Source organism: Pituophis catenifer, unplaced genomic scaffold (genome assembly GCF_029215685.1).
Source record: "Pituophis catenifer annectens isolate HBS135680 unplaced genomic scaffold, rPitCat1.0.hap2 SCAF_3, whole genome shotgun sequence".
NCBI classification, from domain to species: Eukaryota; Metazoa; Chordata; class Lepidosauria; order Squamata; family Colubridae; genus Pituophis; species Pituophis catenifer.
In genome coordinates, this window is record NW_027256883.1 from 214,152,946 (window position 1) to 214,180,201 (window position 27,256).

Sequence of the window (27,256 nt, forward strand, 5' to 3'; positions counted from 1 at the left end):
GTTGTCAAAACACGCCTTGCGACACAATGTGGACACAATGAGGTGTGATAACGCAACGCACACATTTTCCCCATTTTGCTAAGTTTGCTTAGGAACGCACACTTGTGTTCCTTGCGTTCAAGACGGAAAGACCCGTTATAAAAAAAAAAAATCATTATGAATTTTTAACATTTCAACGGAAAAAGGATTTGTGGGAGGGTCTTTTCCCACACCAAGTGGACGACACCGTAGCGTTGTCGAAGGAAACACATCGTTGCAACACACAATTTCCACAACTACACGCTAATGCTGTGGGCCAACGCTTCCGGGGGTTGCAAGACGACGGTGGCCACGTAAAGCTTTAATACGCTGTTCCGTAATGCTTCTTCTCATTCTCATCTCAAAACGAAATCTCTAGAGCAGTGTTTCTCAACCTTGGAAGCTTGAAGATGGGTGGACTTCAACTCCCAGAATCCCCCAGCCAGCAGCGCTGGCTGGGGGATTCTGGGAGTTGAAGTCCACCCATCTTCAAGCTTCCAAAGTTGAGAAACACTGCTCTAAAGTAACATGCAACCTTGGCCTTTCCCCAAACATTTCTTGTGCTTCGATCCTCAAGTTATGACCATAAGCGGGGGGGGCTGCCCAACATGGTCATACTCATGATGGTCGTAGAGCGGGTTGATCATCTTTAGAAGGGTGTGGGGTTTGCAGAGAGGAGGAGGAGGAGCAGGAGGAGAATTGTGGGGTCCTTGGAGTTCTCTGCGAATGGTTGTTTTCTGGCAGACGTTTCATGACCAAACTAGGGAACGTCATCAGGGCTAGAAGGGTGTGGGGTTTTGGAGAGCTCTGTAAACCCCACTCCCTTCTATTCCTGAGGATGTTACCTAGTTGGGTAATGAAATGTCTGGAAAAATTCAACCGAGCTCAGACAGCACCAAAGATCCCACAGTCCTCCTCCTCCTCCTCCTCCTCCTCCTCCTCCTCCTCCTCCTCCTCTCTGTAAACTATACTCCCTTCTAGCACTGATGGTGTTACCTAGTTGGGTAATGAAATGTCTGGAAAAATTCAACTGAGCTCAGACAGCACCAAAGATCCAACAGTCCTCCTCCTCCTCCTCCTCCTCCTCCTCCTCCTCCTCCTCCTCCTCCTCCTCCTCCTCCTCCTCCTCCTCCTCCTCTCTGTAAACTACACTCCCTTCTAGCACTGATGGTATTACCTAGTTAGGTAATGAAATGTCTGCAAAAAAACAACAAAACACAGCACCAGATCCAACAGTTCTCCTCCTCCTCTTCCTCCTCGTCCTGTCCTCAAATTCTCACTCCCTTCTAGCACTGATGACATTACTTATCTTAGTAATGAAATTTCTGCAAAACAACAACCAAGCTCAGAGGGCACTAAGGATCCCACAGTCCTCCTCCTCCTCTCCCCTTTCCTCTCATGTCTTCCTCCTCCTCCTCCCTTCTAGCATTGATGATGTTACCTAGTTGGGTCATGAAATGTCCACAAGAAAACAACCCAGCTCAGAGAGCACTCAGGAGCCCACAAGGTCATGCCAGCCTGACTGTGCCAATGATTTTACTGATTTTTGGACCCCTGACAAGTCCCTAGGACAGAGGCACCATTTATTTATTTATTTATTTTATTTTATTTTTGAATTTATATACCGCCCTTCTCCCTAAGGACTCAGGGCGGTGTACAGCCATGTAAAAGCATAGACTACAAATATTAAAATACCATTAAAAGATATATATAAATTTGGCCCCATAATTAAAAACAGTAACAAACCAATTAAAACATTTAAAAAGTGTTAGGCCAGCCCGGCTTGCTGGAAAAAGAAAGTTTTAAGGGCACGGCGGAAGGCACCGAGGTCCTGGATTCTCCTTATCTCTGGGGGCAGCTGATTCCATGACCTGCAGGAACCCCCTTTTCTCTTCTCTGATAGCTTCCGAGTTGTGTTTCACGTCAGGATGTTCAACCCGTCTCTTTCTTTGTCTACAATGCAGGGAGGACAAATTTGGAAGTGATGCGTGCGCTCGAGCGTGGCTACCGGATGCCACGTCCCCAGGACTGCCCGCAGGAGCTCTACGAGATCATGATGAGGTGTTGGAAGCAGAAACCGGATGATCGTCCCACCTTTGAGTACATCCAGAGCATCCTGGAGGATTTTTTCACCGGCACGGAAAAGCAGTACCAGCAACAGCCTTAGAAGGGATGCCTCGTGGCCACACCGGTGTTGCCGGACTCCTGCAGTACCGTGAGGCCTCAGAGGTGGAAGGTTTTGGCTTGGAGAATCTGTGGTTTAGAGGGAAGAGACTTTTTCCTTCGGGCCATCATGGCTGGTTTGCAAACCTGGTTGGATTAAGGAACTGAATTAAGCAAACACTTTGGTCTTCGCTGCAAACTAATCAGACTGCCGTCGGCAGAAACCGCTTCAAAGATGGAAGGCATTTTTATCTTTGACGGCGGTTGTGAAGCCACAACGTTCTGGTGGAAGTTCCCGGAGGGATGTGTGTGAACAGAAAGCGTGTGTCCGTATGAGAGAAATTGTGTGTGTACATATAAGGGAGGGAGGGAAGGAGGGGAGGGAGAGAGAGAGAGAGAGAGAGGAGGGAGAGAAAGAGAAAAACAGAGAGAATGTGAGACAGCAAGAGAAAAAGAGAGAAGAAAAGAAGAAGAAGAGAAAGAGAGAGAGAGAAATATAGTCTGTATTTTGGATCCGTCTCCAACCTTGGCAACTTTTAAGACTTGTGGACTTCAACTCCCAGAATTCCCCAGCCAGCTTTGACTGCAGATAATCCTTGATTTATGACCACAATTGAGCCTGTAATTTCTGTTGCTAAGCGAGACCGCTGTTAAGGGAGCATTGTTCCACTTTACGACCTTTCGTGGCACGGTTGTTAAGCAAATCAGTTCAGTTAGTGACACGTTCATTCCATGAATCCGGCTTCCCCATTGTTGCTTGTGAGGGCCCCGGGACACTGCAACCGTCGTCAAGTCCATGCCAGTTGCCAAGCCTTTGAATTTTGATCACGGGACCATGAGGAATGCCGCGATGGTCGTTAAGTGTGAAAAACAGTCACGAGTCACTTTTTTCAGTGCCTTTGAAGGAATAAGGTTGTATGTCGAGGACGGCTTGTATATATTTTGATTCATGAGTGGCCTTCGAAAAGCTTCGCCGACTGATTCTTAATGCTAGTTTCTCATTTCAAGACAACTAAAAGTGGGAGGAACGTTCCTTGAAATACGCCTGCGTTTAACGAAGATTCGATTCACTGCCCAAGATCCAAATTAGGGAGGATGATGAGACAGTGGCACATTTGAAATCATTGTAAGATACAAATAATAATTATTCTAATAGAATGAAAAGATAACTATTTGCAATAAAAATTGAAATTCAAAAAAAAAAGAAATTATTCTTGGCTTTTGCGTGGAATTGATTGTCGTTTTTTATCATTGTTTTGTATACGATGCAACAATTATCACTGTTGTTGTGTCTTATGATTTGTGGTGATTGTATTTTATGATTGCGATCATGATTTATCACTTGTTGCTTGCATGCACACTGAGAGGTTAGGCGTCAGAGACAAATTCCTTGTGTGTCCAGTCACACTTGGCCAATAAATAATTCTGTTCTGTTCTGTTCTGTTCTGATCTGTTCTGATCTGTTCTATTCTATTCTATTCTATTCTATTCTATTCTATTCCATTCCATTCCATTCCATTCCATTCTCCATTCCATTCCATTCCATTCCATTCCATTCCATTCTTCATTCCAATATTTATTCTATTCTATTCTATTCTATTCTATTCTATTCTATTCTATTCTATTCTATTCTATTCTATTCTATTCTATTCTATTCCATTCCATTCCATTCCATTCCATTCCATTCTTCATTCCAATATTTATTCTATTCTATTCTATTCTATTCTATTCTATTCTATTCTATTCTATTCTATTCTATTCTATTCTATTCTATTCTATTCTATTCCATTCCATTCCATTCCATTCTTCATTCCAATATTTATTCTATTCTATTCTAATTCTATTCTATTCTATTCTATTCTATTCTATTCTATTCTATTCTATTCTATTCTATTCTATTCTCCATTCCATTCTCCATTCTATTCCATTCTTCATTCCAATATTTATTCTATTCTATTCCATTCCATTCCATTCCATTCCCTATTCCATTCCATTCCATTCCATTCTCTATTCTATTCTATTCTATTCTATTCTATTCTATTCTATTCTATTCCATTCCATTCCATTCCATTCCATTCCCTATTCCATTCCATTCCATTCCATTCCATTCTCTATTCTATTCTATTCTATTCTATTCTATTCTATTCTATTCTATTCTATTCTATTCTATTCTATTCCATTCCATTCCATTCCATTCCATTCCATTTTCTATTCCATTCCATTCCCTATTCCATTCCATTCCATTCCATTCCATTCCATTCTCTATTCTATTCTATTCTATTCTATTCTATTCTATTCTATTCTATTCCATTCCATTCCATTCCATTCCATTTTCTATTCCATTCCATTCCATTCTCCATTCTATTCCATTCCATTCCATTCTTCATTCCAATATTTATTCCATTCCATTCCATTCCATTTTCTATTCCATTCCATTCCCTATTCCATTCCATTCCATTCCATTCCATTCCATTCCATTCTCTATTCTATTCTATTCTATTCTATTCTATTCTATTCTATTCTATTCTATTCTATTCTATTCTATTCTATTTCTATTCTATTCTATTCTATTCTATTCCATTCCATTCCATTCCATTCTTCATTCCAATATTTATTCTATTCTATTCTATTCTATTCTATTCTATTCTATTCTATTCTATTCTATTCTATTCTATTCTATTCTATTCCATTCCATTCCATTCCATTCCATTCCATTCTTCATTCCAATATTCTATTCTATTCTATTCTATTCTATTCTATTCTATTCTATTCTATTCTATTCTATTCTATTCTATTCTATTCTATTCTATTCCATTCCACTCCATTCCATTCCATTCTTCATTCCAATATTTATTCTATTCCATTCCGTTCTGTTCAGTTTCATTCCATTCTTATTTAAGGTGTTACTGATCTTAGCAACCGCATAGATATATTTTCTCTATGAAAATCTGTCCCTAATCTATCCTGGCTACTTGGAACTATCTAGCTCAAATATATGTACGTGAAATACATCCACAGTTATTTCAAACACATGAGTGGCTTCAGGGAGGTTGACGGAGATCACACATGACGCTAAAGCATAATTTGTATAGGTTCTGTTACAATTTATTTGAAGATATAAACCCCATACATCAAGCCACAAACTTTGGTTTAGATTTACAGATAACCCTCAGCTTACATCCACAACTGAGTCCAAAATTTCTGCTGCTAAGCAAAACCGTTGTTAAGTGAGTTTTTTCCCCATTTTACGACCTTTCTTGCCAGAATTGTTAAGTGAATCATAGCAGATGTTAAGTTAGTAACATGGATGTAAAGTGAATCTGGCTTCTCCCTTGACTTTGCTTGTCAGGAGGTTGCAAAAGGGGATCACACGTGACCCCGGGACTCTGCAACTGTCATAAGTACATGCCAGTTGCCAAGCATCTAAATCATGTGACCATGGGGAATGCGGCAATGGTCGTAAGTGTGAAAAACGGGCATAAGTCACTTTTTTTCAATGCTGTTGCAACTTTGAACAGTCACTAAATCAATGGTGATAAGTCAAGGAATACCTATATTAATATCTCTTCAGATGTTATATTATTTTCCCCTAAGGATTGGATTTTTAATGATTCATTGATATGCCTGAAGATTATGTTTTTGTTTCATGCTTACCCAAATCCTTTTGCAAACCACGGAAGTTTTCAGACTTCATTTTTCTTTAATAACTCCTTATTTTCCATGACAACCATTTTTCTCCTCCAAACATCTCCCTTATTTTTAGCTCTTTTAAGAGAAAACAGCTCATCCCATTTTACCTGGGGAGAAAATCTTGAAAGGATTGATGTGAATCTATCTATCTATCAAAAGCTAAACTCTAAATCTTGAAATTAAAAAAACTTCAGTGGGAAAGGCGTCCGAGTTCACACATTACATTAACCCATGATCTGGATTGATTTGGGCATAGTGTACCAGGTCTGCTCCAACCACTGTACGGGTTGTCCTCGACTTACAACCATTTGTCTAGTGACCAAAGTTACGACGACACTTTTTAAAAAATGGTCATTGCAACATGGTCAGTGAACAGAATTTGAATGCTTATCAACCAGCATGTATTTAATCATATGATCCCAGTTGCAATGTCCCGGGGGATCATATGATTGCCTTTTGTAACCTTCCCTCCGGCTTCTGACAATGAGAGAAGCCATGTTCACTTAATGACCACATGACTCACTTGACAAAAAGGTCATAACATGGGGCAAAACTCACTAAACAATTGATAAGGCAGGGTGGCCGAGTTCATACAAAATACTAAATCTGGGGTCTCCGACCTTGGCAATTTTAAGACTTGTGGGACTTCAACTTGCAGAATTGGCTCACTTAACAACCGAGTGCTTGCTTAATGACTGCAGCAGTTACTTAAAGTCGTTTAATCAAGAAAGGGCATCCTGGGAATCTAAAATGGGTATAGAAAAATACATGTCTGCTGTAGAAGACGTCCCTTAAAGCCTGATTCTGATGATTTGTGCGTTTTAAGCCAATGTTGGCTTTGCACACAAACAAACTGTCTCCTTTTAAAGCCCTTTAAAAATCATCTGGGCATCCCAGCACTGCCCTTAAAAAAGATGGCGCCCGCTCCCAACATCCAATCACGTAGAGGGGCGCCTTGCTATCCTGCCCACGATAGACATGGCCGCCGCCTCCACACAGGAACGCGCCCGCACCAAAGATGGCGGAAAGAGCCCCGCTCCCGCCAGCAGCCAAGATGGCGATAAAGGCGGAAAAGGCCCAACCAAAGCTTCCTTTCCACCAAACCTCCCCGTTCCTTCCGCGAGGGGTTTGCAACTGCCAGCCCGGGCGTGGTTGGTGTGGGGGAGGAGGAAGCGTCCGTAAAAAACCAGGCCAAAGTCGGGCTGGGCCTTCCAAACTAGCCATGGCCGCCGTCTCCATGGCGACCGGCGGCCTCGGCCAATGGCAAGCCACTTCCGGCGACGTCAGCGCCGACACGTGGATCCAAGATGGCGGCCCCGGGGGCTCTGGTGAGTGGGGCGCCGGCGCTGGGGCCCTGCGGGAGAGGTCGGGGGACGGACCGGGGGTCTCTGAGGGGTCTCTGGGGCGGCGGGGGCCTTCGGAGGGGGGCGAGGAAGAGCCTGGAACCCCCTGTGGGGGGAGGGGCATCTCCCCCCCACGACCTCCCCCCCCAAATTCCTTCCCTTCCGAAGCCAAGAGGGTCGCCTCAGGGGGGTCTCCTGAGGGGGTAAAACGCCCCCCCCGTGACAGGGGCCCCCAAATATCTCCTGAGGGGGCTCTTGGGGGGGTCTATCCACACACGGGGGAGGGGCTGAACTCTTGACGGGCTCCCTTCTGAGACGGGCAGGCGGTCCTCGACTTACAACCGTCCCGTTTAGTGGCCGTTCGAAGTTACAGCGGCGCTGAAAGTGGGGGGGGGGACACACAGATTTATTTTTTAAAAAAGTGCCCCTTGAAGATGGATTGACTATATTCAAAATAAGTATCAAGACAAGAAAATATCAAATAGCTTATGAATGAATGTTAAATTTTAGAAGTATTACGTTATCTGTAGTGGAGTCAAGGCTTCAGGGGGGGATTTGGTACTTTAAGGATAGTTAGGTTAATTTAGCTTATGATTGTTAATTGAAATACCCTGTATTTTGCTCTGGGAAGTCTTTGGGGGAGGGTGGGATGGGGGGAAGGGGTGTGGAGGTGGTGGGGGGGGAGGGAAAAAGGGTGGGGGGAATATTGGGGGGGGATTTTTTTCTGTAAAACTTTTCAATTAAAAAAAAGTGCTTTACTTAAACTTTTTTTTGGGGGGGGCTGGGGTTCCCCATGCTTGGGGTTCAAACTGGGTCTCCCCCCCATCAACCACCAACAGGGAGGGTCCAGATGTTTCTCACCTCCTTTATTAGCACTTTTTTTGTAGATTTGGATGGATGGATGGATTGATGTGCCATCATGTCATAGTTGGCTCTTGGGGACCCATATGTAGATTTTTCTCCACATATGACCTTCCTCCAACTTGGTTCTTCAGGTCTTCCAATGGTGCCTTCGCCACCATTGTAACTGAGTCCACCTCCTTGCTGATGGTCTTCTCCTTCTCCTTTTTTTTCTCTTTCCCCTTTTCCAAACAGTATGGACTTCTCAAAAGAACTTGGTCCTGATTTATTTATTTATTTATAATGCAATATTTATGCCGCCCTATCTCCAAGGACTCAGGGCGGCTCACAACAGTAAAGATGCACAGTTTCTCATTAAAAGACAATAGAAAATTGAAATTCCAATTTAAAACAATTTAAAATTCATTAAGAAACCCTCCCATCAGTCCAGGCTGTGGAACAACCAGGTCTTCAAATCATGGTGGAATGAGCGAAGGTCAGGGGCCATCCGGAGCTCCAAAGGAAGTTGGTTCCAGAGGGTGGGTGCGCCCACAGAGAAAGCTCTCCCCCTGGGGGTCGCCAGCCGACACTGTCTGGCCGACAGCACCCTGAGGAGACCCTGTCTGTGGGAACGCACCGGGCGATTGGGAATTGCCCCTGGCTGCAGGGGGTCCGACAAATATCCCGGGCCTAGGCCATGAAGGGCTTTGTAGGTAATAACCAGCACCTTGAACCTCACCCGAAGGGCAACCGGTAACCAATGCAAGTCGCGAAGGAGGGGTGTAACATGGGAGTGTCGGGACGCTCCCATCACAACACGCGCGGGCCGCATTCTGCACCAGCTGAAGCCTTCGAGTGGTTTTCAAGGGCAGCCCTAGGTAGAGAGCGTTGCAGTAGTCAAGACGGGAGGTGACCAGTGCATGAGTAATGGTGCGTAGGGCATCTTGGTCCAAGTAAGGGCACAACTGGCGCACAAGGCGGACCTGGGCAAATGCCGCCCTGGTCATGGTCGTTACATGATTGTAACGATTGATGTGCCATCAAGTCAGTGTCACCTTTTTAGGAACCATATGGATTGATCTTCTCTGAGGTGAACTGTCCCCAACCAGGTCCTTCAGATCTCCAAATGGTGCTTCCTCCCACTACTTCATCATTTTATATACTGTTACCCTTGATGATGTGCCATCAAGTATGAAGTCATAGTTGACTCTTGGGAACCCATAGATAGATTTTTCTCCAGGATGATCTTCCTCCAACTTGGTTCTTCAGGTCTTCCAATGGTGCCTTCACCACCACTGTAACTGAGTCAACCTCCTCGTTCTTCCTCTTCCTCTCTTCCTCTCTTCCCACTTTTCCCAGCATTATGGACCTCTCAAAGGAACTTGGTCCTGACATGGGTTGATTGATGTGCCATTAAGTCAGTGTCACCTTTTTAGGAACCATATGGATTGATCTTCTCTGAGGTGAACTGTCCCCAACCAGGTCCTTCAGATCTCCAAATGGTGCTTCCCCCCACTACTTCTTCATCTTATATACTGTTACCCTTGATAATATGCCATCAAGTATGAAGTCATAGTTGACTTTTGGTGAACACATATACAGATTTTCTCTAGGATGATCTGTCTCCAATCTGGTCCTTCAAGTCTTTGAATGATGTCCTCACCACCACTGTAACGGAGACCATCCACCTTGGTCTTCCTCTAATTCTTCTCTTCCCTTCCACTGTTCCCAGCATTATGGACCTCTCAAAGGAACTTGGTCCTGACATGGGTTGATTCATGTGCCATCAAGTCAGTGTCAGCTTTTAGGAACCATATGGATTGATCTTCTCTGAGGTGAACTATGCCCAACCAGGTCCTTCAGATCTCCAAATGGTGCCCCCACTACCACTGCATGCCCTTATATACTGTCACCCTTGATTATGTGCCATCAGGTATGAAGTCAATTGACTCTTGGTGACACATAAATAGATTTTATCCAGGATGATCTGTCTCCAACCTGGTTCTTCAGGTCTTCCAGTGGTGCCCTTACTTAGCCCATCCATCTTTGTTGTCTTCTTCTTCTCTTCCCTTCCACCTTATCCAACATTATGGATTTATCAAAGCATCTTGGTCTTGACATTGCCATCAAGTCACTCTTCTCTTAGCAACCATATGGCTTGACCTTCTCCATGATGATCTGTCCCCAGCCAGCTCCTTCAGATCTTCTAATGGTGCCCTCACCACCAAGGTGTCAATCCGCCTTGGTCGTCGTCATCATCATCTTCTCTTTTCTTCCACCTTTCTCAACATTATGGACTTCTCAAATACCATAGTCTCTTGAGACTGAAGGATGCCAATGATGGACTTCTCAAAGCAACTTGGTCTTGACATTGCCATCAAGTCACTGTTGACTCCATATGGATGAACTTCCAGAATGATCTGTACCCAACCTGATCCTTCAGGTCTCCTAATGTGCCCTTACCCACATTGCATGCTCTTATATACTGTCACCCTTGATGATGTGCCATCAAGTATGAAGTCATAGTTGAGTCTTGGTAGCCACATAGATTTTTTTTCCCAAAGTGAAAGTGAAAAATTCATTGTCACCAACTGGTCCATCAGATGATCTAATGGTGTCCCCGTTACCACAACTCCACTTGCTGCTGGTCAACCTCTTCTTCTCTTTCCTACCACTTTTCTCAACATTACGGACTTCTCAAAGCACCTTGGTCTTGATACTGATTGATGGATTATGTGCCATCAATTCAATGTCACCTCTTAGCAACCATATGGATCAATGTTCATATTGCCCTTCTCTAGAGAGAAGGGTTTTCATACGGATTGATACTTTTCCACTGTTGACTCTTAGCAACCACATAGATAGATCTTCTCAAAGACAGATTCTCCAAGACAATCTGTCTTCAATCTGTCATTTAGGTCAGAGGTCTCCAACCTTGGCAACTTTAAAACTTATGGACTTCAACTCCCAGAACTCTGGGAGCTGAAGTCCACAAGTCTTAAAGTTACCAAGGTTGGAGACCCCTGCTTTAGGTCTTCCAACAGGGCCATTGTAACGGAGTCCCTCCATCTCGCTGCTGGTCATCCTCTTCTCTTTCCTTCCACCTTTCCCAACATTATGGACTTCTCCAGAGAGCAGGGTCTTTGCTCTGATTGATTCTTCTCTTTCCTTTCACTTTCCCCAACATTATGGACTTCTCCAGAGACTGAAGCCTTCTGAAACTTCACATGGGAACAGCAAACAATGCTTTCCTTATTAAAGATTTAACCTTGTTAAAATAGGTTATTTTTGATGTATGTTTCCAGTTATCTGTGATGATGATATTATGGTTACCTATCAGCATATATATTGGATTGCTTCTGGTACATTATTTACATTACCTGTTTGAAAGTTCATTTTAATATTTTCAGCACTATCTTTTATTATCTTTTAAATTGTCATACCTTTTAGAGCTTTTAAGGGAGATAGAATAGATAGAATAACAGAGTTGGAAGGGACCTTAGAGGTCTTCTAGTCCAACCCCTTGCCCAGGCAGGAAACCCTACACCACTTCAGACAAATGGTTATCCAATCTCTTCTTAAAAATTTCCAGTGTTTGGAACATTCACAACTTCTGGAGGCAAGCTGTTCCACTGATTAATTGTTCCAACTATCAGGAAATTTCTCCTGAGTTCTAAGTTGCTTCTCTCCTTGGTGAGTTTCCACCCTCTGCTTCTTGTCCTGCCCTCAGGTGCTTCGGAGAATAGTTTGACTCCCTCTTCTTTGGGGCAGCCCCTGAGATATCAGAAGACTGCTATCATGTCTCCCCTGGTCCTTCTTTTCATCAGAGTAGACATACCCTGTTCCTGCAACCGTTCTTCATAAACGATCATTTATAAAGATGAATGATTGGGATTCCCTAGACTTTATCCTTATAAATTGCACTTATCCAAAAGTGGCTGATTATTACATTGGTTCCCCCATCCCTTATTTTGTACAAATTTATTGTGAATATATTAAGGTGTTCTTTTCTGACTTTTACGTCTGTAGTGGATAGAATGTGTGAGGAACTTTTCGCAGAGTCCTGTTAAAATAATTGGCCTTTCAGCAAGATTAAACAGCAGTGGCAAGTTGCAACTACTTAAAATATCCAAATTCAGTTTGAATAGAGTCATGTTATCTTATAACTGGGATGGGCCGTCTTTTAGGGGTTGCTAAGGGAAGAAATCTCATTTTTCCTCTTCTCCAAGTCACAGAGGATGTGGTGGAGACAGGATAGAAAAAGTGGTTTAAAAAAAAATTGATCTTTGAACATTTTGGTGGCATGGGAAAGCTGCATCCTACCACAGATTGCTCCATGCAGTCTGGAGCTTCCCACTTGGAATAAAATTTTTTACAGGAACAGGAATGAAGAAGTACATATTAAAAATGTGGAAGTTTTGTAAAATCAAATCACCCAAATTTATTTTATGAAGAGTTCTGGTCTGGAGAATCACAAAAAAAGCTGAAAGCAAACATACATCAATTTCTATATTAAATTGCTCAGCTCAACCTTTGAATTGGTTCTTCATAGATGGAAGGAAAAACTACAGGTAGTCCTTGACTTATAACTGTTCGTTTAATGGCCATTCAAAGTTACCCCAGCACTGAAAAAAAGTGACGACCAATTTTTCACACTTATGACCGTTGCATCACCCCCCTGGTCACATGGTCAAAATTCTGACACTTGGCAGCTGGCTCGTATTTATGACGGTCGCAGTTTCCCGGGGTCACGTGATCCCCTTTTGCGACCTTCTGACAAGCCAAGTCGATGGGGAAGCCATGTTACTCACTTAACAGCCATGTTACTCACTTAAGTGCAGGGATTCACTTAATCGTGTTACTAATTTAACAACGGCAGTGTTTCACTTATCAGCTGGCAAGGAAGGTCATAAAATGGGGCAAATCTCCACTTAACGACTGTCTTGCTTAGCAATGGAAATTTTGGGCTCAATTGTGGTCATGATTTGAGGACTACCTGCGTTCTTCTTGGGTTCTGCACTGGTTACTCTGAAGTAGGCGGTTCCAGTTTGAATGAGTGGGAAGAGCAATTAAAGACAGTAATAGCTCCCTGAGGTGCTTTACCATCAGGTTGAGGTATCAACAGTAGCCCAATGATGCAGGTAGTCCTCGAGTTACGACCACAATTGAGCCCAAAATTTATATTTCTAAGTGAGACATTTGTTAAGTGGAGTTCGTCCCATTTTAGGACTTCTCTTGACACACTTGTTAAGCGAATCATTGGGTGTGTGTTAAGTGAGTCACACAGTTGTTAAGTGAAATTGGTTTCCTCATCGACTTTGCTGGTCAGAAGGTCGCAAAAGCGGATCGCGTCATCCCGGGACGCTGCATCCGTCGTAAGTATGAACCACTTGCCAAGCATCCGAATTTTGATCACGTTAACCATGGTGATGCTGCGTGAAAAACGGACGTTAAGCCATCTCAGTGACGTTGCAACATCGAGTGGTCACTAAGTGGTAAGTCGAGGACTACCTGTCCTGACTTGACACCCCTGGTCAAGCCGGGGGTGCTATCAAAATCGTGACCCGGTGCCTTACGACATCCCTCAGCCAGCTCCCAAGTAAATTCCTGCAAGACATAAATGTTGTTTTTCAGAGATTGTTTCTGGCCAGGATGCAAATCCGCGATTTAGGGGAATCTGCCTGGTCTCCTGCCAGGGAGTGTCAGGAAAGGAAGGGTGTCATTATCTACCACAACTGGTTTGCCCCGTTGCAGTCCTTCCCGGATCAGGAAGTGTGACTCATGCCCTTGTCACCTTGCCATGTCATCTGTCGCGGCCTGCCACTCTGCACGGGGCACCCTCTGAAACTTTTATTTCCCATGTGCCCTCTGCTCCCGAGTGGCATCAGGTCCAGCCATGTAGTCTGTAGAGAATCTCCGTCACCCAGGTCATGGCTGTCCCAAAGATGCTTTTTCCAAGAGGCAACTGGACTTCCTTTGTTTTTCTTTGAAGACGTTTCACTTTTCATCCAAGAAGCTTCTTCAGATCTGACTGGATGGTGGGGAAGGGAAGGATTTCTACCCCTTGCAGACAGCTGGCCATTTGCATCCTTTTTGAGAGTCATTGAGTAAATTGACATTTGAAATAAGAGAACAGGAAGATAAACCCCTACTCTGAAGTGGACAAACACTTTAGAAATCTATCTCTGCAACATTGCTCTGCCCATGTTTCTACTCTGGGCCTACACAGAATATATTCTCCCCTCCAGCATCACAAGACACCCCCCACCTCCAGTTCCCCAAGCTAACAGATCTTCTCCTCTCTGCAAACCCTCCTCCCTCCTATCACTGATTATGTTCCCTAGTTGGGTAATGAAACGCCTGCAAGAAAACCACCAAACTCAGAGAGCACCAAGGACTCCACAGCCCCTTCTCCTCCTCTTCCTGCAGCCTCACTTCCTTCTATCACTGAGGATGTTCCTTAATTTGGGTAATGAAACAACTTCAAGAAAACAAGCTTAGAGATCACCAAGGACCCCTCATGTCAACCCTGAGCTACAAAGATTCTCCTTTATTAGATCTTGTTGTGTTTTCATGAATCAACGTATTTTAAAATGTAACCTGTAACTGATAGATGAGGGTTTTGTTTTTTTTTAAATTTGATTTATATGCCACCCTTCTCCGGAGACTCAGGGCGGCTTACAATGTGTTAAGCAATAGCCTTCATACTTTTGTATATTTTATTGCCCCCACAAACTGGGTCCTCAATTTACCTACCTTAGAAAGGAAGGAAGGCTGAGTCAACCTTAAGCCTGGCGAGATTCGAACTTACTTTAATTGCAGGCAGCTGGTGTTAAATTACAGTGTCTTGTCTGCAGAGCTATCCAGGCTCCCCATACCTTACAAAATTGGGTACATACTCTCATCATACATGTACCATAGTATTGTGTGTGCCTTCTGTATAATTTTATTAATGTTACCCATGCGCTTTATGCCGTGCGTCGAATAAATAAATAAACTGGGCGATCGTTCTTGAGTCTGTCCTATTCTGAACAGAGATCACCTTGGTGACAGGCCTCTCATTTTTGTCTTGGCAGAGGCTTACGTGCCCATTCTTCCTCTTGTGGCATGGGGTGAGTTGCTTCTACGTGCCAGGAGTGGCTCCCATCAATTTTCACCGGAATGCTCCTGTAGAAATCAAGGTAAGATGGCCCTGAGTTTCATGCCCTCCAGAATTTGACCCAGAATCCCGGCCAGGTCTGATTATTCAAGTTTGTCATCACCCCGAGAAAGAAAGAAAAAATTAAAAGTTCCTCCCTGCAGAGGACTGCAGTTCTTAAAATGCCCGTACTAGATACCGTATTTTCCGGCGTATAAGATGACTTTTTAACACATGAAAATCTTCTCAAAAGTCAGGGGTCGTCTTATACGCCGGGTGTCGTTCTCCTGTAACCAGGCAGACCTGCCCGAAAGGCTCTGACGATCTGCTAATCAGGCAACTCAGCTGGAATCGCCAGAGCCATGTAAAAAGAAAAATTTTCCCCCTCCAGCTTGCTTACCTTAGCTGCTAGTCGCAACGCTTGCCTTGCTTCGCTTGCCTGAATCCATTCCATCAGCAAGCCACTCCCTGCCTGCAATCAAGCAGGCAGGGAGTTGTGGACTTCAACTCCCAGAATTCCTCAGCCAGCAAAACAAAGCTGGCTGAGGAATTCTGGGAGTTGAAATCTACAAGTCTTAAAAGTTGCCAAGGTTGGAGACCCCTGTTCTATTGGGTAAGTTTTTTTCCCCTTTGGGAGCTTTAAAAAAAAATAGTTAATTGGGGTTTTTTTTAGTTGTTCTTTTTTAGACCTAGCCATTTAAAGTTTAGGAAGTTTTAAATTTAGCTTTCATATAAAAATAAAAATAAAATAATATTTGTGCAGCTTTCTGCACATTTAGTGTGTTTCTGTAGTGTTTCATTCTAACTACACAAACACACAAAATCTCACAAAGCTGTATGTGGAATTTTGTGTGTGTAAAGTGTGAAAGTTGGGTTTTTGTGGCTGTGTGAGGTTCCTGCTTCTTGCAGGGGCCATTTTGGGTCTAGCACAGCTGCTTTTACATTGTGGGTGAGCCAGTTGATGTTTTTTAATTTTTCTTTGGTGTGCGTTGGAAGAGGGGTAGTCTTATTCGGCGAGTCTAGCCCAAACCCTATATTTTAACAGGAAAAGTCGGGGGTCGTCTTATACGCCAGAAAATACGGTACTAGCTTGTGGGTAGATACTGGAAAATACTGGGAGTATCTATCCTGATAGATCCACGTAAGTCCTCACAGGGATGGGCTGTTCTCACTGTCAGGAAATTTCTCCTCAGTTCCAGGTTGCTTCTCTCCTTGATGAGTTTCCATCTGTTGTGTCTTGTCCGGCATTCAGGTGCTTTGGAGGATAGCTTGACTCCCTCTTCTTTGGGGCAGCCCCTGAGATATTGGAAGACTGCTCTCATGTCTCCCCTGGTCCTTCTCTTCACTAGATTAGACATACCCAGTTACTACAACTGTTCTTCATATGTTTTAGCCTCCAGTCCCCTAATCCTCTTTGTTGCTCTTCTCTGTGCTCTTTCTAGAGCAGTGTTTCTCAACCTTGGAAGCTTGAAGATGGGTGGACTTCAACTCCCAGAATCCCCCAGCCAGCAGCGCTGGCTGGGGGATTCTGGGAGTTGAAGTCCACCCATCTTCAAGCTTCCAAGGTTGAGAAACATTGCTCTAGAGTCTCAACACTTTGTTTTGTAATGTGGTGACCAAAACTGCATACTGTATTCCAGGTGTGGCCTTACTAAGGCTTTACAAAGCGGTGCTAATACTTCACATTGATTTTGATTCTATGCCTCTGATTATACAACCCAAAGCGCCATCGATCGCTTTGTCTGGATTTCTGACTCATGACAAGCAGCCTCACCTGTTAAGCCCCGTTTAAATCCTTTTAATTGCTGTGGGAAAAGATTTCTTCACCTGATGACACTTTTCACCTGCTTAGTTTTACCTTTGCTGAACCCCCCGGGGAATTGATAGGTTTTCATGTGAAACTATTTCTGTCCTGTGGTTGTAAGGCTGGTTGGGAAAAGGAATCTAGAATGAAAAGAATCCCGGATCATTGTAAGAGATACAGAATCACAGAATCACAGAGTTGGAAGGGACTTTGGAGGACTTCTGGTCTGTAAGTTACCTTACAGGGATAGCGTGGTAAAATATGTGAAGGGTTTTGAGTGAGTTTTCTTCAATCCGGCACCCTTCAGATAGGCTAGACCAGGGGTGCCTACCTATTTCAAGGTTGTGTTTGACCTTGGGGGCGTCGGGGGCATGGCCAGGACAAGTTTCCAGCTTGACATCACTCGTGTCGGGGGCACTTGTGGTGGCCAAATGCTAAGGCAGGACTTCTCTCAGATCCTCCCTCAGTTAGAATCTTCCTTCCCTCCCTCCCTTTCCTCCCTCCCTCCTATCTCCTTCCTTCCCTCCATTCCTCTTTCCTTTCTTCCTTCCCTCCCTCCCTCCTTCCCTCCCTTTCTTCCTTCCCTCCGTCCTCCCATCTCCTTCTTTCCGTCCTCCTATCTCTTTCCTTCCTTCCCACCTTCCCTCCTCCCATCTCCCTCCCTCCCTCCTCCCTCCCACCTTTCCCTCCCTCCTTTCCTCCCTTTCTTCCCTCCCTCCCTTCCCTCCCTCCTCCCATCTCCTTCCTTCCCTCCATTCCTCTTTTCTTTCTTCCTTCCCTCCCTCCCTCCTTCCCTCCCTTTCTTCCTTCCCTCCCTCCTCCCATCTCCTTCCTTCTCTCCCTTCTCCCATCTCCTTCCTTCCCTCTTCCTATCTCTTTCCTTCTTTCCCACCCTCCCTCCTCCCATCTCCCTCCCTCCCTCCTCCCACCTTTCCCTCCTTCCCTCCTTCCCTCCCTTTCTTCCTTCATTCCACAGAGAGGGCTCGCAATCTGGGAGTCCTCCTGGATATGCAGCTGTCCTTGGAGGAACACCTGACGGCTGTAACCAGGGGGACCTTTTGTCAGGTTCGCCTGATTCGCCAGTTGCGGCCCTTTCTTGATCGGGATTCCCTGTGCACAGTCACTCACGCCCTCGTCACCTCTCGCCTTGACTATTGCAACGCTCTCTACATGGGGCTCCCCTTGAGGAGCACCCGGAGGCTCCAGCTGGTCCAGAACGCAGCAGCGCGGGTAGTGACGGGAGCAGCATGGCGCTCCCATGTAACACCGCTCCTGCGCGAGCTGCACTGGCTCCCAGTTGTCTTCCGGGTGCGCTTCAAGGTGTTGGTTATCACCTTTAAAGCGCTCCATGGCATAGGGCCTAGCTATCTCCGAGACCGCCTGCTGCTACCAACGACCTCCCATCGACCCGTGCGCTCCCACAGAGAGGGCCTCCTCGGGGTGCCATCAGCCAGACAATGTAGGCTGGTGACCCCCAGGGGGAGAGCCTTCTCTGTGGGGGCACCTACCCTCTGGAATCAGCTCCCCCCAGAGATACGGAGAATCCAAGACCTCAGTGCCTTCCGTCGCGCCCTTAAAACCCATTTATTTAAACAAGCCGGGCTGGCTTAAGATGAAATTTTTAACTGTTTTTTAAATGTTTTAAACGTTTTTAATTGGTAATGAGTTTTAATTGGGCCAAATTTATATATCTTTTAATTGTTTTTAATATTTGTTCTGCATGTTTTTTAATCTGGCTGTACACCGCCCTGAGTCCTCAGGGAGAAGGGCGGTATAGAAATCCAATATAAAATAAATAAAAATAAAAATTCCCTACCCCCTCCCTCCTCCCATCTCCTTCCTTCCCTCCTCCTATCTCTTTCCTTCCTTCCCACCTTCCCTCCTCCCATCTCCCTCCCTCCCTCCTCCCACCTTTCCCTCCCTCCTTTCCTCCCTTTCTTCCCTCCCTCCCTTCCCTCCCTCCTCCCATCTCCTTCCTTCCCTCCATTCCTCTTTTCTTTCTTCCTTCCCTCCCTCCCTCCTTCCCTCCCTTTCTTCCTTCCCTCCCTCCTCCCATCTCCTTCCTTCTCTCCCTTCTCCCATCTCCTTCCTTCCCTCTTCCTATCTCTTTCCTTCTTTCCCACCCTCCCTCCTCCCATCTCCCTCCCTCCCTCCTCCCACCTTTCCCTCCTTCCCTCCTTCCCTCCCTTTCTTCCTTCATTCCCTACCCCCTCCCTCCTCCCATCTCCTTCCTTCCCTCCTCCTATCTCTTTCCTTCCTTCCCGCTCTCCCTCCTCCCATCTCCTTTCTTTCCTTCCTTCTGTCAGGGTTCTAAGCAACACCCCCAATGAAAAAAGAGTCCGAGGCTTGAAGTTCCTCAAAGTTCTATTTTATTAGAGGTGTCATATTGGCACATCTGAGAAAACCTGAATCTGAAAGCTTCCAGGTTTTCCCCACCCAAAGGAAAGTCCAAGTCCCTGCCCAACACCCACAAATCCATCATATGGTCCAATCAAAGCACCATCCCAACTGGAGATGCCTCCCAGTTCCAGCCGTCCAGGTGCAGGGCAAGATGTCCTTGACTCTCAGAGAAAGGAATGTTGCTATGACTACATATCACCCTTTCTCCATACAATCCCCCCTCCCAGTTTCCCACAGTAGTAAATGTGGCAGGCCTGAAGGCCCAATGCAAAAGTTGGCTTCCAGGCCTGACACCTTCCTTCCTTCCTTCCTTCCTTCCTTCCTTCCTTCCTTCCTTCCTTCCTTCCTTCCTTCCTTCCTTCCTTCCCTCCCTCCCTCCCTCCCTCCCTCCCTCCCTCCATTTTTCCTTCCTTCCTTCCTTCCTTCCTTCCTTCCTTTCGCTGGCAGAGGCATTGTGGGCCAGATCTAAGCATCCTGTGGGCCAGATCCAGCCTGCAGGCTTGAGTTTGACACCCCTGTGCTAGATTATATAACCTGTCAATCAAGTTTTTCTTGTTATGGATGCTGGATCTTTTTACGATGTGAGTAGTTCTGTTCTCAGAATGTGTTTCCTCGTACCCACTATAAACCCTTTCAGCGTTTGAGCATTTTTGAATATATGAGACCAAATACCGCAGGAAGTTTGTCTTCTCCATAACCACGAATGCCCGGAATTTGGGGTGATTAGCAGCCTCTTAGATTGTGCTTATGAGTGAATATATGAGATAGACAATAATAGCATTGCCAGCCAATTGTCTGTAAGCTTTTGTCTATAAACAGCAGACTTTATTTTGAGGGCAAAAGGAGGAGGATCAGGGCATGATGTAGCCTTTGTCATGAATCCACTGGGATCTACTCAGATGCAGCGATTTGGGACAGACGGTGTCTCTTTCTCTCGCTCTTTTTCCAGGCTGTGAAACTCACCAGTTCGCGGACGCAGTTACCGTACGAGTATTACTCCTTGCCCTTCTGCCGGCCGGACACCATCAAATATAAAGCTGAAAATTTAGGTAACGTCCCAGTCCTCCTTCCCCTAGCATAACATTCCACCTTCCCTATTGTACATGTCCTGGCACCTCTGGTTTGGCAGTCCTGAAGATTGACACCTCCGTGAGTCTGACCTCCAGCACCTCTTAGCAATACGGTAACCCTTAGGCTTATATACCGCTTCCCAATGCTTTCCAGCCCTCTCTGAGCAGTTTACAGAGTCAGCCTCTTGCCCCCAACAATCTGGGTCCTCGTTTTATCCACCTCGGAAGGATGGAAGGCTGAGTCGACATTGAGCAGGTCAGGATCGAACTGCTGGCAGCGGGCAGTGTGTTAGCCTGCAATTGTGCACATTAAGCACTGTGCTCTCCAGGGCTCTCTAGAGGCTACTTACGGTCTCATGGGGGCGGGGTGGGGGGGTGGTCTTGCAAAATCATTTAAAGGTCAGATGCTTTAAGGGTTTCCAAAGTTGCAAGAAAATATTGCCCGAGGATAGAATTTGGCCGGGTCAGGTGTCACTATTTCAAACCAGACAGTCCCATCAAACACAGGTGTACTCCCCAAGTTACGACCACAATTGAGCCCGAAATTTATGTTGCTAAGTGAAACATTCGTTAAGCGAGTTTTGCCCCATTTTACAACTTTTCCTTCCAGAGTTGTTATATGAATCATTGCATTTATTAAGTTAGTCACATGGTTGTTAAGCGAGTCTGGCTCCCCCTGTCCCCCCCCCCCCCATGGATTTTGCTTGTCAGATGGTCGCAAAAAACAGATCATGTGATCCCGGGAACACTGCCACCGTCCTAAATACGAGCCAGTTGCCAAGCGTCTGAATTTTTATCATGTGACTATGGGGATACTACAGTGGTTGCAAGTGTGAAAAACAGTCGCTCTTTTTCAGGGCTGTGGCACCTTTGAATGGTCACTAAATGAACTGTTGTAAGTCAAGGACCACCTGTAAACAGTTTTGAGCAAGGAGCAAAATTTCATTTCATTTTATTAAATTTGTATACCGCCCTACTCCCGAAGGACTCAGGGCGGTGAACAGGCACAAAATAAAACACATAAATACAAAAGTTAAAAAACATAATTAAAACCAAATTAAATAATTTTGCCTGAGACAATTAAAATTCCCAATAATTTAAAACAAATTAAAATTTCAATTTAAAAATTTAAAAGAAGGGGAGAAAATTAGGCTAGAAAATTAGAAAAATGCTGTGCTTTGAGGAATTTCAGCTCCTATGGGGGTTTAGAGATCCTGTGGGAGGGAGTCAGCCTAGCCTGCCACAGGAATCCCCTGCCCAGGTAAAATTTCTGTCTTTTCTCTGCACCAATTAGTGCCCCAGAAATATTGGTTTGCCTTTAAACAGATATATAAATGCATTTTTATTTATTTACTTACTTACTGTTCTGCCCCAGCTACGGACCCCAAAGAACGCAGCACACACAAACTCTATACAAAGCTTATTTTACTCAAATAATTTAGTTTTTTTTCAAACAAAGGCTGTTAATTAACTTTCTTAACAGCCTGCAAGAATCCAAAGAATAAATAATCTTAATCTTACTATGGTTGGCAGAAAGCCCAGAACCAATTTGCAGAGAACTTAAGATCAAGGCACAAAGGAGAGTGAACTAAAGTTGTTCCCTATAACTTGCTTCAGTTGGTGTTCCTCCTTAAATAGGCTAAGGGAGTGGCCAATTAGTCCCAAGCCTTACTCTCGAGGAGACCTCCTCCTGAGGAGCCACTCCTGCCTTTTGGCAGCTCTGTGCGCCCGTGCATCGAGAAGAGGCTCCTCTTCGTCCTCTTCACTTATGGGAGCTTCTGGAGGTTCTGAAGGCCCTGGCTGAATCCCCGCCTCTGGCACCGCATCTTCTCCAGCCTCCTCACTGTCCGACTCAAGTGCCAACTGCACAGGCTGCTGGCGCAGCACCACACCAGCCTCCTCGCTGTCGGAATCAGCTACTAGCTGCACAGGCCATGTACGGGCCACAACACTTACAAAATGTATTTATATATTGATAGGTTAAATATATTTGCATTTATAGCTGAACGGCACGGTGGCCTAGAGGTAAAAGACGTTCACCTCCCACTTAGAAGGCTGAGAGTTCAATCCTAACCAGCGGCAGATGTTTCCCTATCAGGGCCCAAAGCGAAAATATCTGCTGTGAACTTTGTGTAGGGATCAGGAAGGGCATCTGGCCAGTAAACGCTCAGCTCCATTCAGTCGCCCTTGACTCCAATCCCATAAAAATGGGATTACAGGTAGTCCTTGACTTCCAACAGTTCATTTAATGACTATTCAAAGTTACAATGGCACCTTAAAAATGTGACTTTGGACCGTTTTTCAGAGTTACAACCTTTGTAGCATCCTCGCGATCATGTGATCAAAATTCAGACACTTGGAAACTGGTTCATATTTGTGACCGTTGTTGTGTCCCAAAGTCACGTGATCCCCTTTTGCGACCTTCTGACCAGCAAAGTCCATGGAGAAGCCAGATTCACTTAACAACCGGGTTACTAACTTAACAACTGCAGCGATTCGCTTAACGACTGTGGCAAGGAAAGTCGTAAAACGGGGCAGAACTCACTTAACAAACGTCTCACTTCAGAACAGAAATTTTGGGCTCCATTGTGGTTGTACGTCGAGGACTACCTGTACAGGGTTATTAAAAAAAATGATAGAATGTATAAATTTATTTCAAATTTATTTATGCGCTTATAAATACGCTAAATATATTTGTGTTGATAACTCTTTGTTTTGCCCGTAATCCAGGGGTGAAATGCTCCCGGTTTGGACCGGATCACCCGATCCGATAGCGATGGCGGTGGGTGGTTCGGAGAACCGGTAGCAAAAATCCCTGCCTCCCCCCTCCATGCCCAGCTGAGCCCCACAATCATCAGAGCCTTTTTTTTTTTTTACTTTTAAAAGCATTTTTTCTACAACCTCTTCGGCTGAGAAAATGCTTTTAAAAGTAAAAAAAAAAAAGCCTCTGATGATCGCGCGGTTCAGCTGGGATCGTCAGAGGCTTTTAAAAGCATTTTTTCTACAAGCTCTTCAGAGGTTGTAGAAAAAATGCTTTTAAAAGCCTCTGACGATCCAAGCTGAGTTGCCTGATCAGCAGAGGATTTTTTTCTTTTAAAAGCTTCTGACGATCCAAGCTGAGTTGCCTGATCGTCAGAGGCATTTAAAAGAAAAAAAGCCTCTGCCAATCAGGCAACTCAGCTGGGATCGTCAGAGGCTTTTGAAGACATTTTTTTACAACCTCTTCGCCGAGGCGGCTATAGAAAAGATGGTTTTAAAAGTAAAAAATAAAATAAAATTGGCCACGCCCACCCAGTCACATTACCGCCCCCCCCCACCAAGCCACGCCCACAGAACCGGTAGTAACAAATTTTAGATTTCCCCCCTGCCGTAATAAGCCTTACATCCCTGAATAGTTTTCTTCTTCCTCCCCTCAACCCTGCCCTGCTCACAGGTGAGGTCCTGAGAGGGGACCGCATTGTCAACACGCCTTTCCAAGTTTCCATGAACGTAGAAAAGAAGTGTGAGGTGTTGTGCGATGCCCCGAACAAGCCCGTTGTGTTGACGAAGGAGAAAAGCCAACTGGTGGTGGAACGGATCCAGGAGGAATACTACGTTCACCTGTGAGTCCTCTTGACCTCCGAAGGAGCAGGGGTCTGCCTGCCTTGCCTTCCGTGAGGCCGGGGGAGGTCCTTGGGAGAGAAGGGAAGGCGGTGGGTCTGACCCCCCCAGGATTTGTCCCTGCAGCATTGCCGACAACTTGCCGGTGGCCACGAGGCTGGAATTCTACTCCAACCGTGAAGAGGAGGAGAAGAACAAGGAGCGGGACCTTCAGTTCGAACATGGCTACCGACTTGGATTCATGGAGAAGAACAGGGTAGGGGTACCAGGGATCATTGTGAGGGGTGGGAGGCATTCACGGACGCCTGATGGGGCCTTTCGCTCTATCCCTTGATTCGCGGTCGTCCTCGGCTTACGACCACAAAGTTTGGTCCCAAATTCCAGGACCAGAATTTCTGTTCTCAGCAAGGAGGTTATTGAGTGAATTGTGCCTGTTTTTACGCCTGTTTTGCCCTGGTTGTTAAGCGAATCACTGCTGTCGTTAAGAGAATCATGTTGTTAAGTGAATCTGGCTTCCCCCCGTTGAGTTTGCTTGTTTGGAAGCTGGCTAGGAAGGTTGCAAAAAGGTATTACATGATCTCAAAATCCTGCAACCGTATTAAGTACCTGCCAGTGACCATGGGGGCTGTAGTGCAAGTCATAAGTACGAGAACCAGTCGTAAATCACTTTTTTTCCAGTTCCGTTGCAGCCTTGTACGGTCACTAAATGAATTGTTGTAAGTCGAGGACTCCCTGTAATTGGTGGGTTGCTCAGAAGGAGCCCGGTTTTTAGCTCAATGTTTGCCAGCGTGAAAGACGGGTGGACTTCAACTCCCAGAATTCCCCAGCCAACCAAACTGGCTTACGACCACAATTGAGCCCAGAATTTACATGGCTAAGTGAGAAATTTGTTAACTGAGTTTTGCCCCTTTTTGCAACTTACCTTGCCGCGTTTGTTAAGCGAATCACTTCAATTGTTAAATTAGTCACACGGTTGTTAAGTGAATCTGGTTTCCCCAATGACTTTGTCACAAAAGTTGATCATGTGATCCCCGGGACATGGCAACCGTCATAAATGCGAATTGTCAAGCGTCCGAATGTAAATCACGTGACCATGGGGATGCTGCCAGCAGTCGTAAGTGTGAAAAAGGGCCTTGAGTCACTTTTTTCAGCACTGTTGTAACTTCGAAAGGTCCCTAAATGAGCGATTGTAAGTCGAAGACTACCTGTATTTGCTTTTAAGATATTTAAAAAAAGGAATCTGAGTCTTGCTCAAACCACAGTTAAAAAATAACTCCCAAGGAGTTTATAGCAGCCTCATGCATTGTGCTCCAGAAGGGCGTGTCTCCTCCGGTCGCACAATGGATTAGTGTTATCTTTACTGCATGCCAGAGATCAGTGCAAGGAGATGGAAGGATGGGTAATTCTCCCTTGGGGTACGTGGCAGAAAGAGGAAATACTTGCGTTCAGCAGGGTGGAAACAAAGATGAATAGAATAGAATAAGAGAGTTGGAAGGGACCTTGGAGGTCTTCTAGTCCAACCCCCTGCTTAGGCAGGAAACCCTACACCACTTCAGACCAATGGTTATCCAACATCATCTTTGAAAACTTCCAGTGTTGGAGAATTCACAACTTCTGGTGGCAAGCAGTTCCACTGGTTAATTGTCCTCACTGTCAGGAAATTTCTCCTTAGTTCTAAGTTGCTTCTCTCCTTGATGAGTTTCCACCCATTGCTTCTTGTTCTGCCTTCAGGTAGCTTTGGAGAATAGCTTGACTCCCTCTTCTTTGGGGCAGCCCCTGAGATATTGGAGCACTGCTATCATGTCTCCCAGGGGTGGGTTCTAATTTTTTTTACTACCGGTTCTGTGGGCGTGGCTTATTTTGTGGGCGTGGCTTGATGGCCATGTGACAATTCTTTAGGATTTAGCAGAGGTACTGGTCTATCAGGCTTTTAACCGCTTGCAGAGCTGTACCAGTCTACTCATTTATTTTTGTAAGCAGTGGTCTACTCATGTATTTTTGCAGACACCGGTCTACTCATGTATTTTTGCATTTTTTTAAAAAAAAAATTGATTTATATGCCGCCCTTCTCCGGAGATTCAGGGCGGCTTACAATGCGTTAAGCAATAGCCTTAATCCTTTTGTATATTTTATACAAAGTCAGCTTATTGCCCCCACAAACTGGGTCCTCAATTTACCTACCTTAGAAAGGATGGAAGGCTGAGTCAACCTTGAGCCTGGTGAGATTCGAACTTACTTTAATTGCAGACAGCTGGTGTTAAATCACAGTGCTTAGTCTATTGAGTTATCCAGGCTCCTACCCATTTATTTTTGCAGACACCGGTCTACTCATGTATTTTTGCAAGCACCAGTCTACTTATTTGTTTTTGGAGGCACTGGTCTACCACCAAACTGCCTTTTACCACTGATCAGCCGTAGGGCGGCCCTTTGAAGCCCCACGGCAAGAGTTTAAACAGTTTTTTTTCCTTATAGCGCATCAGCTAGGACTCAGGAGGCAGCAATAGATTGGGGGTGGGGCCAAATAAAAAGTAAGAATAACGTGGGAGGGGGTGGGGGAGCAGGGGGTCAGAACCGGTTCGGTGATGTCATATCGTTACTGCTACCGGCTCGGCAGAACCAGGCCGAACCGGGAGGAACCCACCACTGATGTCTCCCCTAGTCCTCCTTTTCATCAAACTAAGATGAAACCAATTTATTGAATTCAAACGGTCACTAAACTATTGTAAATCGAGGACTTCCTGTACTGGAGAGCCAAATCAGTTATGACGTAGTATGAGTCATCCTGGATTTTTATTTTAAGAAACATAGAAAGCCGACAGCAGAGAAAGACCTAGTGAGCCACTGAGTTTCCCTTTTGTTTTTTCTTTTGTTTTTAATTTATTCTTTTTTAGTTATTCGTTTTGTAATTTTTTTTTAATCCATTTTAAAATTATCCGGGGCAAGAGAAATGACCAGACGGTTTCACTTCTTTGTGGGTATGTTTGCTTTGACTTCCTTTCCGCATTTCTGCCTGCCTTTATTGTAAAAAGCTGGTGGGTGGGGCAGAGTCCAGGCCCCCATAGCAATTCTGTAAGGCAAGGAGTGTCTCACTTTTTCAGGCCGTAGAACCTGTTTACTTTTTTAAAAAAGAATCCATCGAGAGGCAAGACTCCAGTGATGGAAAATGAGCTGCTTTTGTGCGAACTTTTAT

At 45.0% G+C, this 27,256-nt stretch overlaps 2 protein-coding genes across 4 annotated transcripts in view; both read left to right on the top strand.

Annotated features, from left to right (window-relative positions):
• The window catches only part of HCK (HCK proto-oncogene, Src family tyrosine kinase), a 44,917-nt gene extending 42,376 nt beyond the window's left edge, over positions 1-2,541 (top strand). For both annotated transcript variants that reach the window (XM_070941848.1, XM_070941849.1), the window contains one exon: positions 1,983-2,541. In XM_070941848.1, the coding sequence (XP_070797949.1) occupies positions 1,983-2,185 (203 nt within the window). In that variant the 3' untranslated portion in view covers positions 2,186-2,541. The remainder of the gene's footprint in view (positions 1-1,982) is intronic.
• Positions 2,542-7,157: 4,616 nt separating this feature from the next.
• Positions 7,158-27,256, top strand: part of TM9SF4 (transmembrane 9 superfamily member 4) — a 50,146-nt gene continuing 30,047 nt past the window's right edge. Inside the window, exons 1-5 of one of the 2 annotated variants that reach the window (XM_070941850.1) lie at positions 7,158-7,199; positions 15,131-15,235; positions 20,346-20,445; positions 23,900-24,068; positions 24,193-24,322. In XM_070941850.1, coding sequence (XP_070797951.1) covers positions 7,179-7,199; positions 15,131-15,235; positions 20,346-20,445; positions 23,900-24,068; positions 24,193-24,322 — 525 coding nt within the window. In that variant the 5' untranslated portion in view covers positions 7,158-7,178. The remainder of the gene's footprint in view (positions 7,200-15,130; positions 15,236-20,345; positions 20,446-23,899; positions 24,069-24,192; positions 24,323-27,256) is intronic. The other variant, XM_070941851.1, reaches the window with a different exon arrangement.